We start from the raw sequence: 16,376 nt of genomic DNA, 5'->3' as shown, positions 1-16,376 counted from the left end.
AGTGCTCAGTAAAATCACAGTCATAGGTGAGGTTAGACAAGCAGATGGCTCAACATTTAGAAGTTTGTGGTTTGTTTTAAGAGAACCATATGAGAGCCCTGGCCGGTTTGGCTCAGCGGTTGGAGCGTTGGCCTGCGGTACAGAGAGACCCGGGTTCAGTTCCCCCTAAGGGCACATACCTCGGTTACAGTTTGTCCCCAGCCCTGGTTGGTCGTGCGGGTGGCAGCCACTTGATGTGTCCCTTTCACATGGATGTTTCTTTCTCTCTCTCTTCCTCTCTCTCCCTCCCACTCTATCTGAACAAAAAATGGAAAAATGTCCTCGAGTGAGGATAAAAGAAAAAAATAAAAAAAAAGAAACACATGAGAAATATACAGGGTGGGGCAAAAGTAGGTTTATAGTTGTATGTGAAACAATTTATTCTTGTATTATGAATTATTATTTATTAATTATTGTATTTTCCATACAAACAACTGTAAACCTACTTTTGCCCCACCCTGTACAAAAGGAAAAAAAAGAGAGACAATGACTGAAAATGTGAAAACCTATGGCAAACTGTAAGTCTTTAGTTTAAAATACCTTGTTCTTAGAACACTTAATGAATTTGCTGCATTTTTCAACTAGGTTGAACTTCTCTTGATTAAAAATTTATTTGAAAAGCAATGAATTTTTGTCCTTTGAAAGCTGTTAGAAAAATAAAATCTGTACTTTATCTTTAGAAAATCTTAGTTTATGTGGAAAACAAGGTAAAGAATTATTAACCTTACCAGGATTACAGTCTGTAAGAAGTGAGCAGATAGAAAGGAGGACTTTAGAAATGGTTAATGCTGGACTCCAATTATCTTTCAATATGTCCAAACAAATAACTCCTTGACTGTTTATATTACAGTGATAGATTCTTGTCCGAAATGTAACCTAAAAAATAAGATAGTGTTAAACAGAAAACATCAAACAATGAAGCTTTTTACTAAATTATCTTTTAAATTGAGTGCGCCTGCCCTGGCCGGTTTGGCTTAGCGGTTGGAGTGTTGGCCTGCGGTACAGAGAGACCCGGGTTCGGTTCCCGCTAAGGGCGCGTACCTCGGTTGCAGTTTGTCCCCGGCCCTGGTTGGTCGTGCGGGTGGCAGCCACTCGATGTGTCCCTTCATGTCGATGTTTCTCTCTCTCTCTCTCTCTCCCTCCCACTCTATCTGAACAAAAAGTGGAAGAATGTCCTCGGGTGAGGATAAAAAAAGAAAATGAAAATAAATAAATAAATAAATAGAGTGCGCAAAAAAATTTTAAAAACAGTTTTAAAAAAGGTGACTGACAGTTTAACTAAAGCTGGTAAGAGATAGGTTAAACTATTTGATAAATTTGAAATTAGAAAGTGTTTATTGTATAATCTCAGGGACTGTCAATTTCATTTAAAAATAACCATGAACAAAAAGCAAGATAACAAAATATTTCTTGAATTAATCTTTAGCAGTTTAAAATATTTTTGTAAGTTTCCAAGTTTGAATAGCTATTTGAATAGCTAATTGTCTGCTGACCTCTTGTGTTAGCTGATAGTACTACAAGGCCTCAAAGTAAGCTTTAGAATCATAAAATTCAAACTGAGGTACATAAAGACAATTAAACAAGATGCAGTTAAACAATAACACACCCAAAAAGCTGTAATAAAATTTGAAGGTTTTTTTTTTTTTGCCTTTTCTGACCTTTATATCAGATCCTACAGATATCTTGTACACCTGAGTTACAGAATTCACTACAACGGAGTCTCCACAGGTGAGGAGCCAGAAATGGGCAAGGACCACAGCAGGAGATAGACATAAGCCACAAGAGCCTGGGGTATTTTGTTTGGTCTAACTTTTATTTGTGAAATACCCTGGAATCATTCCAAAGTAAAAATAACCTATAACTTTACTACTTATTTATATTGACAGAGACTTTCGATAATTTCTTGCTTCTGCAATTGTACATATATCTAACAGTCTACCTCATCCCCAAGAAGAGGTTTTACTTCCGACAGCTGTGAATGAGAATCATAGATTGTTGAGTGTTACAGGAGGTAGATAGATGATTTGGGCAGTCCCACCTATCCTGGATGAGAAAGCTAAAGCCCACTGGAGTGTGAGGATTTTACCACCACCAAGACGACAAGGAGCAGAATCTAAGGCTTTGGTAGGAGATTCTGATTTGTAGTTGTCTCAGTGCATGGACATTTTGACACCATTCTAAACTGTTCAGAATCTTTTTGTTCAGTGGAAAATAGGGGAGTAATTGCTATCTTACTATAAAAAGAGTAATCTCCTCCTTCTCAGTAGTTTTGCTTTCCATGATTTCAGTTACCTATGGCCAATTGTGGTCCAAAAATATTAAATGGAGAATTCCAAAATAAACAATTCATGTTCTAAATTATGCTCCCTTCTAGTAGCATGATAAAAATCTCACACCATCCTGCTTGGGATGTGAATCATCCCTTTGTCCAGCACATCCATGCTGTATATGCCACCTGCCCTCAGCTGTCCGGTTATGAGATCAACTGTCAAGGTATTGTAGTGCTTGTTCAAGTAGCCCTTATTTTACTTAATAATGCCACATTCACCTAACTTTTATTATAGATATTATACTGTTCTATTTTATTATTAGTTCCTAATCTCTTACTAAATTTAACTTTATCACAGGTATAGGAAAAAACAGTATAGTTGACCCTTGAATGTGGGTTTGAACTGTGTAGGTCCACTTATATATGGTTTTTTCCCCAATAAATGCTATAAATGTGTTTTCTTAACATTTTCTTTTCTCTAGCTTACTTTATTGTAAGAATAGAGTATGTAACACATATACAAAATATGTGTTGACTATTCATCGGTGAAGTTTCTGATCAGCAATATGCTATAGTAGTTAAGTTTTGGGAGATGCAAACATTACATGTGAATTTTCAACTGCACAGGGGGTCGAGCACCCCCAACCTCTGCATTGTTCAAGGGTCAACTGTATGTAGACTTGGTACTATTTGTGGTTACCTCCTGAAGATTAGGGGGACAACTATAGCAGGACCAGACAAAGCCCTATTCCTAGAAATGGTCTCCGCCAAATGAGGCCAAGTCAATCCAAAGGAATGTTTTGTATGTGTTCAAATGTACTTAGAGATTCATTAAGACAGCGATTTTCAACTGGTGTGCCACAATAATTTTTAAAACATGCGATACCTATTTTGTTAGGTGCAGTGACCTCTTTTCCCTTATACTGTTAAATTAAAAAAATGACAACAGCCGCCCGGTGTGAAAGAATCAAAATTATACCTATATTTTTGTCAGATTGGCAAAAAATGTATTTTTTTGGTGTGCTGCATAATTTTAGTAATTAGTTATGTACCATGAGATGAAAAGTGTTGAAAATTGCTGCATTAAGATATAATACAAATCTACTTTTTCTGATTAAAGAATTTAAAAAACTCAATAACCTCTCATGGGAATATGTCAATTTTAGTGCAGATCAGAGGAATCGCTTACCTTTGGAGGCTTGAAGGGGTATTCTGGTGTAAAAGTGATATCAAGGAAGAATACACCACCCTCATACACAGATCCTGGTGGCCCTAGAATGGTTGATCTCCATTCATAGATATTATCGCCTTTGGGACCAGCACTGTGAAATAATATATCAAAAGATAAGCAGATTGTGGCACCATCCCAATTTATACAATATATCAAAAAAGGAAAAAGATCCCTTCTCCGCCCTCTTGTTTAATGTGTAGATTCTGTCCACAGAACATAGCTTTCAGATACAATCTGATGTAGGACTGCACCAAACCCACCAGCCTTGGGTCAAGTAAACTGAGTAATAAATTAATGTTAAACCCATTCTTAGCCTACTTAGCTGTGAAGAAAAACTCAACTGTCAAACCTGTCAACACATCATAAGAAAATGTAAACAATACTTCGAAAAAAGAGAAACACTCCTCAGCACAAAGAATTACATTAAATTAGTGACAGATTACAGCCTTTTTTTTTTTCTTTTTTACACACGGCACATCATTTCTGACCCACGGACTGGGGTTTCTTGTGTCTCTATATCTCACCCTAAAACGAATACAATAGTTTGTAGTACTTTTTACATTATAAACTATGTTGGGAGGGAAGAGGAAAAACTACAACTATCCAATTTTAAGTTTTCATTTCAATATAGATTAAATTCCATAATCAGGTTCTCTAAATATTATAGTTGGAATGCTAGTTTACCTCTTAACCTGATAAATTAGTGTTATTTACACTTGATTACCATAATTCGGCCATACTACCCTTCCAAAGCATTGTGTTGGCTACAGAGTGCTGTTTTCAAAAGTACATTAATAAAAATATAAAGATATTTGCCTTCCAACTCCAAGACCGATGAAGAGCTGAATACATCCATCTAAACCAGTTACTGTAGTTCTGATACTGAGAGGAGTGAGAAAGAGAAAGGTTTGGGAAACGATCTCGGTTAAGAAGAGACCTTCGCACACACAGCATGGCGATAACAAGGGTAAGTGTACAGTTGACTTACACGTTTTTGTCTCAGGTTTCTCAAACTTATCTACTAACAGCTGCTTCAAGGATAATGATGTATATCAGCCAAACTAAAAGGTCTTTACTTGGAGAGACTTATATACCAGTCAATACATTTCTACAGAGCAGGCAAATTGCTCTTTGAAATAAATGTATGGTATGAATTGGAGTCATTCAAACAATTATGGAATGCTCATGTATGAGGCAGTGTGTTAAATGTCAGGGGTATAAACTTTTCTGAAAGTTCAGAAAGTATGGTGAAAGGGAGTTAAGGAATCAAAAAACAACATAAACATAGCTATGTAATAACAACAAAGAAAAAAATGTACCACACTTCCGGTTAAAGTAAAAAATGTGGAATAAAGGTGGGTTGTGAAATAATGATCAAATGTACTTGAAATCATAAAGCATGAAACAGAAGCCCTGGAGAAGACTCAGTAGTGTGGATCCCTAACCTGTGGGTCCTCAACCAGGGGACCTGGAAATTACTGCAAAGGGTCTGAGAACCCACTGGAAACACCATTGCAGCTTACAAGAACTTTAGAGACTCTAAAGCTGTTATGAGATGAATTCACATGCTTTTTATCACATGCATCTTCTTAACCAGAGAAGAAAATAATAATTATGATATACAGGCCTCTAAAACTTTTTCTTTTTTCAAGTTCTCACTAGAAAAGTTAGGATCTACAGACCCGTTTGGTGGGGGATTGTGGCAAAAGTTTACAACTCCCAGAAGGCCGCTATCAAGAACAGGCAACAAGAGAATCTACATGAGATTGTTCAAGGAAACATCTGTTCAATCACCCCATCCATTTCTCTATAAAATGATTAACCAGGTTCCCTCAAGACATCTTACTTTCTGTCCCCCCTCCTTTTAACAGAAGATACTTTTGGTTCCACAGTAAGAAATATGACGTCAATTTTAAAAAACTGGTTGAAGTATACTTTAGAATGACATGTTTTTAGTTATACTATTATTCTAAGTGATTAGAAAGCATGGAGAGTTCTAAATTGGGAAGTGGGGAAGTTGAAATTAAGGTATTAAGGAAAGATGAGAACAAAAAAATACATACCCCTGTTTGAAGATGACGAAACCTGTGTTTAGAATCTTTGCATTAGGCTGAGACTGAGAAGGCAAAACAAGACCATGTCTTTGCCTTTCAGATTTTGTCAGAGATTTAAAGTTTATTTGTAACAAAAATACTTTTCAAAATAAAAATGTAATACTTAGAACTTCTATACAAGGCAAGGCCCTTAATTCAGTTTTCTTCTTTCTAGTCAAAATAAATACAGCTGTGGCAAACATTGTAAGAAAAATAATAGTCATTTCTAATTTTGACACAATATTTTCTTATTTCTGTAGTGGTTTCTGACTTCATACAAATACATTAACATAGGAGTAGTCGTCGTCATGAACCACAACACTCTTCTGTTGGTCTGCCTGTTGACTGACAAACACTGTCCATCTCCATGATGACAAGGACCTCTCACCTCTAATAGCCTTTCCTACAATCCTAGAGACCCAATGTCCACTGGACAGAGTGGCTACAGGTCATATAGTTCTTATGCCTCATTATGCAAAGCAAAGAACTCTTAAGGGGTAACTTTTGCTTCATACACATGGCTTTAGACAGAATTTGAACAGCATAAAATGTAATTGATGTAAGTCATTTAAGGTATAATCCTAAGAAATTAATAAAACCAATTATAAAAACAAACATTAAAGCAGTCTTACTAGAATTTAATGTGCTCTCTGGATTGAATTAAACATTTCAAAGATACCTCATAAGCTAATGTCTAAACTCCATTTTGTTTTAAACTTGTTTTTTGTGAGTCCTCTTCCATTCCCATCCTCGATAAACTACTCTACTGTTTTTCCTTCCGTTCAACAGTTAGAAGCCAAGCTGCATTTCCATTTTCAGATGTTATCACTGATTTCTTACAAAGAACATTCTGGAAGCAAGGTTAAAATTATAATCAATTAAAAAATTCTATTTCTAGCTGATGAATTTTTAAAATCTTTATTGTTGAGAATATTACAGATGTCCCTATCTAATCAATTTTTAAAATTTTTATTGGGAGAGATACCCATTGCTTGCACATATAAAAAAACCCTGATTCAGATGTTATCTTAGGCATAAGCTTGGTTATCTGCTTTCATACCCTAGGGAAAAAGTGAGGGATGAAAGGTTGGGAAGATGGAAGAGACAAGAAATGTTATGAATAAACAAACATCTGGACAGCAGCAGCAGGAAGTGAGAAGGGTAAAGGGCAGGTTAGTGAGCATGCCAACGTATTTCAAAGAAGGCTAGAGGCCAAGGATCAAATGAATTAGGAGCTGAGTTCTACCCATCTAAAATCCCCAAATAATTCCTGATATTATCCCATATTACAATGACTGATGTTTCTTTTTTCTTTTAATCCTCACCTGAGAATATTTTTCCATTTATCTTCAGATAGAGTGGGAGGGAGAGAGAAACATCGATGTGAGAGAGACATCGACTGGTTGCCTCCTGCATGACCCAGACCAGGGACCAAACCTCAACAGAGGTATGTGCCCTTTACAGGAAATGAACCCACAACTCTTTGGTCCGTGGGCCAATGCTCTAACCACTGAACAAAACCGGCCAGGGCTACAAGGACTAATGTTTCAAAAAATAAAATAAAATAAAGTACTGACAATTGAAGCAAACTTGATCACAAGTCCCAAAACTAGAAGTGGCAAAGACTGCAGAATGGCTAGTCCATGTCTAGTCTCTTCATTATAGAAGTTTCATGACAAGGCAAACTACTTGCTCATATAAAATGCTCTCCTCACATCACAAAATCACCCAACAGTAGCCCTAGAGCAGTGGTTCCCAATTGGGGGTGATTTTGCCACCCCCCCCCCCCACACACACACACACTTGGCCATGTCTGGAGATCTTCTGAATGTCACAACTAGGAAGGAGGGTGCTACTGGCACCTAGTGGGAGAGGTCAGGGATGCTGCTAACACCCTACAACACACTGGACAGACCCCTTCCCCCCCGAAATAATTCTCTTGGTCCAAAATATCAATAGAGCCAAGGCTGAGAATCCTGCCTTGAAGGAAATTTACTCAAGGGTAAGTTAGGAAAGGGAAAAGCTTCAGTTCCAACCCCTGTTGTCAGACTCCAGTGCCCATCCTCTTATATCTTTGTTTTACAGCTCTGTGCTTGGTACAGAAAAAACATTCAATATCCATGGTTGTTATTAAAAGTTAGACTTGCATATAACCTAAATTCCTATAGACCCTTGCTATTCAAACTGTGGTTCCTGGGCAAAGCAACACCAGCATTCTTCGGGAGTCTGTCAGAAGTGCAGGCTCTCAGACTCCACCCTAGACCTATGCACCAACATTCGCAAGATCCCCACATGATTCCTATGCACATTCAAGTTTGAGAAGTCAGCTATAGATGACATTAAGTGGCAGTGAATACCAATTCTAATCTTCTAGATTTAAATTACCATTTGTATTATCTAGATCTCTCCACTGTTTATACTTCTTTGCAGTAAGAAAAGTATCAACCCTGGTAATGCTTGCCGGAAGAGATCCACAGTCAGATCTATATTCCCTATAACAAACATACTATTCAGAATCCATTCTTAATTTACTCTACTTTTGCTAAGAAATTCAAAGAGAATGACAAAACAATATGAATGTAGCAGTCTACCATAGGGAACCCTTATCTCCCACGGGATCTCCCAATAGACACTCCAGGGAATGCAAGTTGTTTTCTCCATGAGATGTACTTATTAGCACACCCAGGGGAATTGCATGAAAAAAAAAAAAAAATCTTGTCCTCAACATCCCTTCATGAAATGGTAGCCATTTATAACCTAGAAGTGAGTGGCAAAAGGGACTTGAAAGATCTGAAAACCCCACCAAGGTGACATGGTGAGTGCTATTAAAAGTGGAGCAATCACTGCCATTGTCCTAATAACTAAGTTAGGCTCCCTCGTACATGGTGGTACTTCTAGGGGATGTACCATTCAGATTACTGTCCCTTGGAAAGACCTTTTAGACAAGGACCAACCTAAAGGACTCCCCAGAAAAACTGGTCCACTCACGAATTCACCATTAGTAGTATCCAGTGTGTCTAAGCAGTTATGCTACAACAAAGTGGGCCCAAATGGGAGGGAAACTAATTCTGAGACTTAAGATCTAAAATAACATGATTGTGCCCACCAAGAATGGCCTTTCCACAAAGCCCCTCCAAAATCTTGTTTTCCCAACATTGAGGAAATGGTGTACATGGTCCTCCTCCAGCAGAAAGTAGATGAACCTTCAAAGGAAGTGGATATAACTTTTCATGAAGCACAAGGCTGATTTGAGGCGTATGGAAACTGTAGAGCTTTCATGGAATTTGTTCCAAATCAGAAAGAACAGATCTGTTTGTAGATGTTCACACAGAATGCTATAGCCATGTGGGTGCACAATCTCTCCTGACATCAGATTTTAAGATTTTAAGTTTCTAGACAACAGTAATTTCCCACATAGTAATTAACAATATTTAATGAACTGTTCAAAATATGTGCCACTCACTGCTTAGAATTACATGACAGTGTTATCAAATTAGGTAATAACAAAACACCACAAACAGCTCACTCTTACCCAGCTAGCTGTTCAGTTGTAGTTGTACTGTAGGTGCTGCTGTTTTAGAAAAAAAAGCAATAATCTAGCACTACTGGAAATTTACACTCTAATATTGAAAAAAATTAGACGCACATAGAGTAAGGACACAGTTTTAAAAATAAAACTATTTTCAAGATAATTTGAAAAAGACTCCAGTAGGGATGGTAAAGGAAAGCCTTAAAAGACATGGACATCGGGGGCCTTACTCTCAACTAGGGATGGCTGAGCATGAGAATTTAATAAATGGAGCTAAGAATGAATCATGCTTTAACTTCTGGACTATTAATACAGAAGTGGAGGTAGGTAGCAAGCAAGTGAAATGACAAACTAGTCCTATGTCAAGGGCCCAAAGGAAAATTGGGGGGTGGGGACGGAGCTGAACAACACAGGAATCATTACAGAGAATTAAATAAAAAGATCAACATCTCTTGTCTCTCAAAAGCTATTTTCCTGCCCTGGCCGGTTTGGTTCAGTGCTTAGAGCATCGGCCTGCAGTCCCGAGAGACCCGGGTTCAGTTCCCGCTAAGGGCATGTACCTCGGTTGCAGTTTGTCCCCGGCCCTGGTTGGTCATGTGTCCCTTTCACATCGGTTTCTCTCTCTCTCTCTCTCTTTTCCTCTCCCTCCCTCCCACTCTAACTGAACGAAAAAATGTCCTCGGGTGAGGATAAAAAAAAAAAAAAAGCTATTTTCCTATGCAAGGTTAAAAAGGTATTCAGGATAAAGGTGGATCAGATAACAGCTCTTTTCTTAACAAGTCTGACTTAGAACAATTCTAATTTGCTCCTTCCCCAGAGAAGTTTAAAAAGCAGGGTTATAGTAGAATGAAGTTCTTGAACTATAGTGATTACTCCTCTACTCCCACCAAATAACCCAGAGCCAGGCTATCTGCCTTAGAGGCAAGTGGCTGCGTCTTGATTTTTTAGTTGCAATACTTTTATTAGCACATATAAAACTGCTATATAGGAAAGTAAATCAATTATTAGTCTCTGGTTCTCACAGTAATCAGTTCATAGGGCCTACTAATCACAACCAAGTCTTCCAGTGGGATAACTGTATTGTGTGAGAGGCAGTTGGAGGAAAACAGTATTGTTAGACATTTTGAGGGAATAAGGTGCATTTAACACTTGTACCCTCAAAAGTAACAATGTTCCAAAAAAAAAACAAAAAAAACCCCAACAAAACTATTTAAAGGATACAAAAATTCTCAAAAAGGAACTTACTAGGTTTTATTCAATTCTGAGAAGATTCCACAACACATCTTTGACTATGAAATTACCATAAGGGTTTCCCCTTCAGCCACACTCACGTCCTGCACAGCTTCCACACTGCAATCGACCTCAGACTGCAGGGGCAGTGAGGGGGCGGCATGGCGGTGGGAAATGCAGGCCGTGAAGTAAGGGTAAATGCACAAGAAACAGGTTCAACATCTTGCATAAAACAGAGAAAGAGTTGCCTAAACTATCTTGCTACAGTGATTTTTTTTTTGGGGGGGGGGGTCACTTATGTGGTTGAATTTATAATATTTCACTGTTTGGTAAAACTTTTATTTAGTAATAATTCTACATTTTATTATCGCCCCCTTTTGCTCTTAAAGTGTTCCAATTTGGGTGACATGGTTAACCTATTTATGAGGGTATATCAGAAAACCTTTTTGCATTGCCCAACCAAACCAGCCTGGAACTCCCCTGCCAGACTATATATATATACACACACACACACACACACACACACACTCATATATATATATACACACACACACACATATGTGAGTGTGTGTGTGTAAGTGCCCTTGACCAAGAATCCCACCTGTGACCCTTTGGTCCCAGGCCAATGTGCTAACACTGAGCTGAACTGCCTCTGTCAGACTCTTAATTCTAGAAATCTTGCTGGTTCTTGGTCGTCAACCTGCATCCTCCTTCAAGGGCTTTGCACAAACTATCCAAGCAGGTGTCTCTCATCTTAGGTCCAGCTCCCTGCAGCTGAAGTGGCATTAACATCATCAGGGACAGGCTAGGTCAGCGGTTCTCCCGAGATCCTTTCAGCGAGTCCCCAGGTCAAAACTATTTTCATAATTCTGCAACATTATTTGCCTTTTTTACTCTCAGTCTCTCACATTTTTACTCTCCTTTTCTTCACAGTATGTACTGTGAAGTTTTCCTGAGACTCCATGAGGTGTGATATGGCAACAGACAATGCACATGCAAACATGAGAATAGCTGTCCTCAGTCAGACATGAAAGGAATCTGCAAATTTGGAAAACAGTTCCACATTTCTAAGTTTTTTAGATTTGGAAAATAGAGTTATTTTCCATTAAAAATAGGGTTAACATGTTCTTGTAATTTTAAAATTAATTATAAATAATCTTAAATATTTTAATTTTGAATAAGGTAAAAATCCGTAACAAAAGCGCTCTGGGGTCTGTAATAATTTTAAAGACTGTGGGATCCTAAAATTTTGAGAACAGCTGGGTATATTATTTTTAAGTGCTATTAACACACTGGCTAACCATTAAAATAAGCGTTTAACTCTTACTCCCATCAGGTATTAAAGAAAACTAAAACTAAAAGCTTCAAATGGGAACTAAAAGCTCTAAATGGGAAGAAAGTATAAATGAAGTTGTATGTTTGGGAGTGGGGAAAGGCCTATCTTGACAACCTGCAGCAGTCTGTCCCTGCCTCCTCATCCACATCCCTCCAGCCTCTGGGCTCCAGCACGCTCCTGCTGACTCCCAGCTCCCCATCTGCAGCTCTGCCTAAAAGCTTGGTCCATGGCGACTGGCAGGAAGTACAGGTAAAATGAACTCCCTATGATGAACTTACAACCCAATCCATAGATTCTTTCACACTCCTCCAAAAGGTAGAGCCTAATTTCCTTCCTGCTGAATGAATATAGGCTAGTCATAATGATATAAAGTGATGCAGTGTGACTTCCTAAACTAGGTCCTTTTTAAAAAGTTGAGATGGTTTTCCCCTGGCAAATGCGCAACTTGTCTGTCTCCCTCCCTCCCTCTATGTGCCTTGTAAACTGTAACTACCATATGAGAAGTCTGACTGCCCTGACAGACATAGTGGAGAGACCACGGGGAAAGACAACACAGAGTGAGGGATGCCCGAGAAGTCTCAGACATTCCAGCCCTCAGTCATTTGAGTCTTCCCAGACCAGACACAGACACAAACATGTGAGACAGGAAGCCTGCAGGGGACTCCAGCCCCAGCCTCTGCAACTGCATGAGAGCCCAGCCCCAGTCAGCCTCCGATATATGAGTGGTTATGATAAACGGGTGTGGCTGCTTTATACCATGTGGTTCAGGGTGTTGTGTAAGGTAGCAATGAATAACTGAACACTCCCCAAGAGCAGACCTCAAAGGATAGCTAATTGTTGGATGGGACAACTCTGAGGCAGGTGCTTTACCCAATTCCCCAGAGTTCCCCTCAGGCAGCTTTCCCTGTGGGAAATTTTCACTGCACAGTTGAACATTCAGGTGTAACTTTTAACTCCACCAAAATGCAACCACCAATAGCCTACTATTGACCAGAAGCCTTACCAATACCAGAGCCAATTAACACGTTTTGTACATTACATGCATTATATACTGTATTCTTACAACAAAGTAAAGCTCAGTGGTTGAGGGTCGGCCTACAGACCAAAGAGTCGTAGGTTTGATTCTCAGTCAAGGGCATGCACCTTGGTTGCAGGTTCAATCCTTAGCCCCAATTGGGTTTGTGGGGGAGGCAGACAGTGAATATGTCTCTCTCACATCTATGTTTCTCTCTTTCCCCCTCCCTCTCTCCCTAGAAAAATCAATGGAAAAATATCCTTGGGTGAGGATAAAAACAAAAATAAACAAAAAACAATAAAATAAGCTAAAGAAAATGTTAAGGAAATCATAAGGAAGAGAAAATGCATTTTTCAGTACTGTACGTATGCAATGAAAGTGCATGTATAAGTGGACCCACAGAGTTCAAACTTAGTTGTTCAAGGGTCACTTGTACTTGTATTTGAATTCTCATCTCAAGAGTCTCTTTCTGTGGAAACCAAAGCTGTGACACCACTGAAATTTTTTTAAAAGCACATATACAAGGAAAAGATGAACAGATGTGACTACATAAAAATGGAAAATCCTTGAGAGAGAGAGACATCTCCTATGGATTAAAGGTGAAGGGGAATATCTGTAGTACTGGCACACTCCAGAGATGCTGCAGGTCTGGTTCCAGACCACTGCAATAAAGCGAGCATCACAATACAGTAAGTTGTAATCTTTTTGCTGGCGGAGGGTCTTGCCCTCAATTTGTAAAAAAAAAAAAAAAAAAGCAACATCTGTGAAGAGCAATAAAACAAAGCACAGTAAAATGAGATATGCCTATACATGATTAAAGATTACTATCTTGACTATGAAAATACTTTAAACATACTAATAACAATGGATAAAGTACGTAGAACTTTCTCAAAAGAAACCCACAAAGCCAATAAACAAATTCTTAATCTTATACATTTTGTAACAGCCATACTATCATACACTATGCAGCTCTTGAGATGAGGTGTGATCCTGAACAGGGATCCATAATGGACTGTTAACTGAAAGAAAGCAGGTTCCACACCAGCACGCAAAACAACCTCATTTTCATAAGACATTTAATAGTGGTTATACCTGTAGAATGAGATGCAGGGGATTTATTTTCTCCTTTAAACAGATCTAAATTACTAGGATTTTAAAAAAATAATGATCATGTTTAACTTTTATAATAACAAAGGGTGAAGAAATGGAATCTAATCTACCTAGTAACCGAGAAAGTCAACTAACAGAGAAAGTAACTATGGTTACCTTGGGGTAAGTAGGATTTCTGACTAGAAAGCCAGTCCTTAAGGGCTTGGGGATGGCTTGGGGATGCAGCATACTCAATCTGGGCTATTTAAGCACAGTTTTCATAGACTATGGCTTAGAACAGAGTTGCTAAGTATGGGGGTGGGGGTGCTTTTGACAAATTCATTCCTGCTTGCCAGGGCCCAAATGCAGTTTCAACAGTGATCCGTTGATTTACTGCATATTCAGATGAAGATCTGAAACAGTCATTCACAGGAAATGAATATGACTGCTCCCATCCCCATGGAAGCCATTAGTGATTACATGGGTTAAACTCTCCTATGGTCAATTTAAAGGATAGATCTGGCCCTATGGTAAAAGCTTCCACTGACATTTAATTTAAAAACTACAGCCCTCCTGTCTTGCTTCTTCCTCCCGCCTGTCTTCAGTCCAGGTGTTCTTTCCTAACATCATCTTTCTATCATGCTCCCAGACTTGGGCTGAGAGACAGGCTAAATCCAGGGAGAGACTGCAAACCCTCCCACAGTGTAAATCAAAGGGGCTCAAATTTACTCCAATAGCAGATGCAAATACTTTTCCTAACAAGGCAAGGGGACAGCCTACTCAGCAAACACATCTACCAAATATACCATCTGATAGCAAAAATGATTTTTTTTCAATTTATCTAAATCGTCAAAACATGAAAGACTTGAAGTGGGTGAACTGTAAATAAATTATTTTGCTTATGCTTAGGTACATTTCTATCTACTTTACTTCAATATAAAGTTTCAATTCAATTCTCCAAATTTATTAGGTATCAGTTTGTCCTATTTAAAATATCATTCCAAAAACCAACATAAATCAAAAGCAGAAAAATACCCTAACATTTGCAGAGAAACATCCTTTTCAAAGTTCTTTCATAAACTTAGACTTTTTAAGATCTTTACTCAAATTCTTTGTATCAGGAAAGATAACATTATCCCCATTTTAAGATGGGGAAAGAGATTCAGGAGGTTAAGTGTTGTGTTTGTCCAAAGTGCTGAAGCTGGGAAGTCACCGGGTTCTGGCGAATGCAGTCCAGGCTTCCCTCCAGGGACGCTCTTTCCAGCACACCGCGGAGCTTCCAATACAAGCCTCTGCCTCTGCGCTCCACCAACTTTCCTTAATCACAGTAACTAGCCTGCCTTTCCTACCTATTGTTCATTTCTCTCTCACATCTGGATGGAAGCTGGGGTTAAACAGGAAAAGAAAATCTTGTGATCTGCTAAGAGGTATCAAGATTTCTTTAGTCCTGGCCAGTTTGGCTCAGCAGTTGGAGCGTTGGCTTGCGGACCAGAGTCCCAGGTTCGGTTCCTGCTAGGGGCACGTAAAAAAAAAAAAAAGATTTCTTTAAAAACTGATTCACTTTATTTGTAAAAATAAATTAACTGAAAACAAATATATACCACACAGAGTACTGCTTAGTGTGGAGAAGAGGGTATTTTCATAATAATTAGATAACTACCAAAACAATGAGAATCCCTGCTTAATGAAAACCAAAGATGGTTTGGAGAAACAAGCATCAGTTTGACTCAATAATAGTCCAAATGTTATGCTCCTAAATTGCAAAGAGAACAAGAAATAAACAGTTCTTTTTTTAAGGAGGGGAAAAAACAATCTAAAAAGAACTAGGTATAAAACATGACAATTACTTCCCCAGCTCGGAAATTAGTTTGGTCCCAGACACAGTCCAGGAATTCAGATCCACTCCATTCTAGTTCACAGTGGCACGGGGAGGTCCAGCAATCATTGGAATGACCTGCACTGAAATGGAGGTCACCCCTGCCTGAGGACACAATATCACCCACTGCTCAATGCTCTGTGAAGTCTAGGCCTCTACAACCTCTTTGTTCCCTCCCTCTCCATTTCAGCATCTACAACTCAGAACCACCAGGAAATCACAGGGTCAGGAGGTGAGGAGAGCTATTTACTGCACTTGGAGGGAGTCACTGGCTTCTTTCTTGGCCCCAGCTGGCCAGGAAAGAAAGGGGAAGGCTGTTTGTATTTGCAAAGGGCTGAGAGACTGAATGAGTGAGGCTATGGCCTGTGTGTCAAATACAGGGCTGGACTTGGAGGGGAGGGTCTGGCTTCTTTCTCACTGCTAAATCTCATCAGCAAATCTCTGTCCTGCTGTCTGCACACACCCTGTAGCTGAGCAGTAGGCAACAGCTTTGACAAAGCTGGGCACTGCAGCAGCTGCTAGGGAGACCCAAACTGGAGCATTCACGTGTGACATTGCAAAGCTGCCGAAGTCTAACAAGTCTAGTACTGCGGCTGGTAAGCAGGTACACAGGACTTTCCACTGGCCAGCCACCATGCTGGCTTGCAAATTAACACATGCAGCACATAA

At 39.0% G+C, this 16,376-nt stretch overlaps 1 protein-coding gene across 3 annotated transcripts in view; it reads right to left on the bottom strand.

Moving 5' to 3' along the window:
* Positions 1-16,376, bottom strand: part of LOC118633063 (ubiquitin-conjugating enzyme E2 E1) — a 64,306-nt gene that overhangs the window by 1,853 nt on the left and 46,077 nt on the right. For 2 of the 3 annotated variants that reach the window (XM_036266523.1, XM_036266525.1), the window contains exons 4-5: positions 3,498-3,630; positions 768-915 (exon numbers count right to left, since the gene is read on the bottom strand). In XM_036266523.1, coding sequence (XP_036122416.1) covers positions 768-915; positions 3,498-3,630 — 281 coding nt within the window. Of the gene's footprint in view, positions 1-767; positions 916-3,497; positions 3,631-6,311; positions 6,372-16,376 lie in introns of those variants that run through there. The other variant, XM_036266526.1, reaches the window with a different exon arrangement.

Source organism: Molossus molossus, unplaced genomic scaffold, assembly GCF_014108415.1.
Source record: "Molossus molossus isolate mMolMol1 unplaced genomic scaffold, mMolMol1.p scaffold_m16_p_18, whole genome shotgun sequence".
Taxonomy (NCBI): Eukaryota; Metazoa; Chordata; class Mammalia; order Chiroptera; family Molossidae; genus Molossus; species Molossus molossus.
Note: the sequence above shows the minus strand (reverse complement) of the source record. Positions and strands in the feature narration are given on the sequence as shown.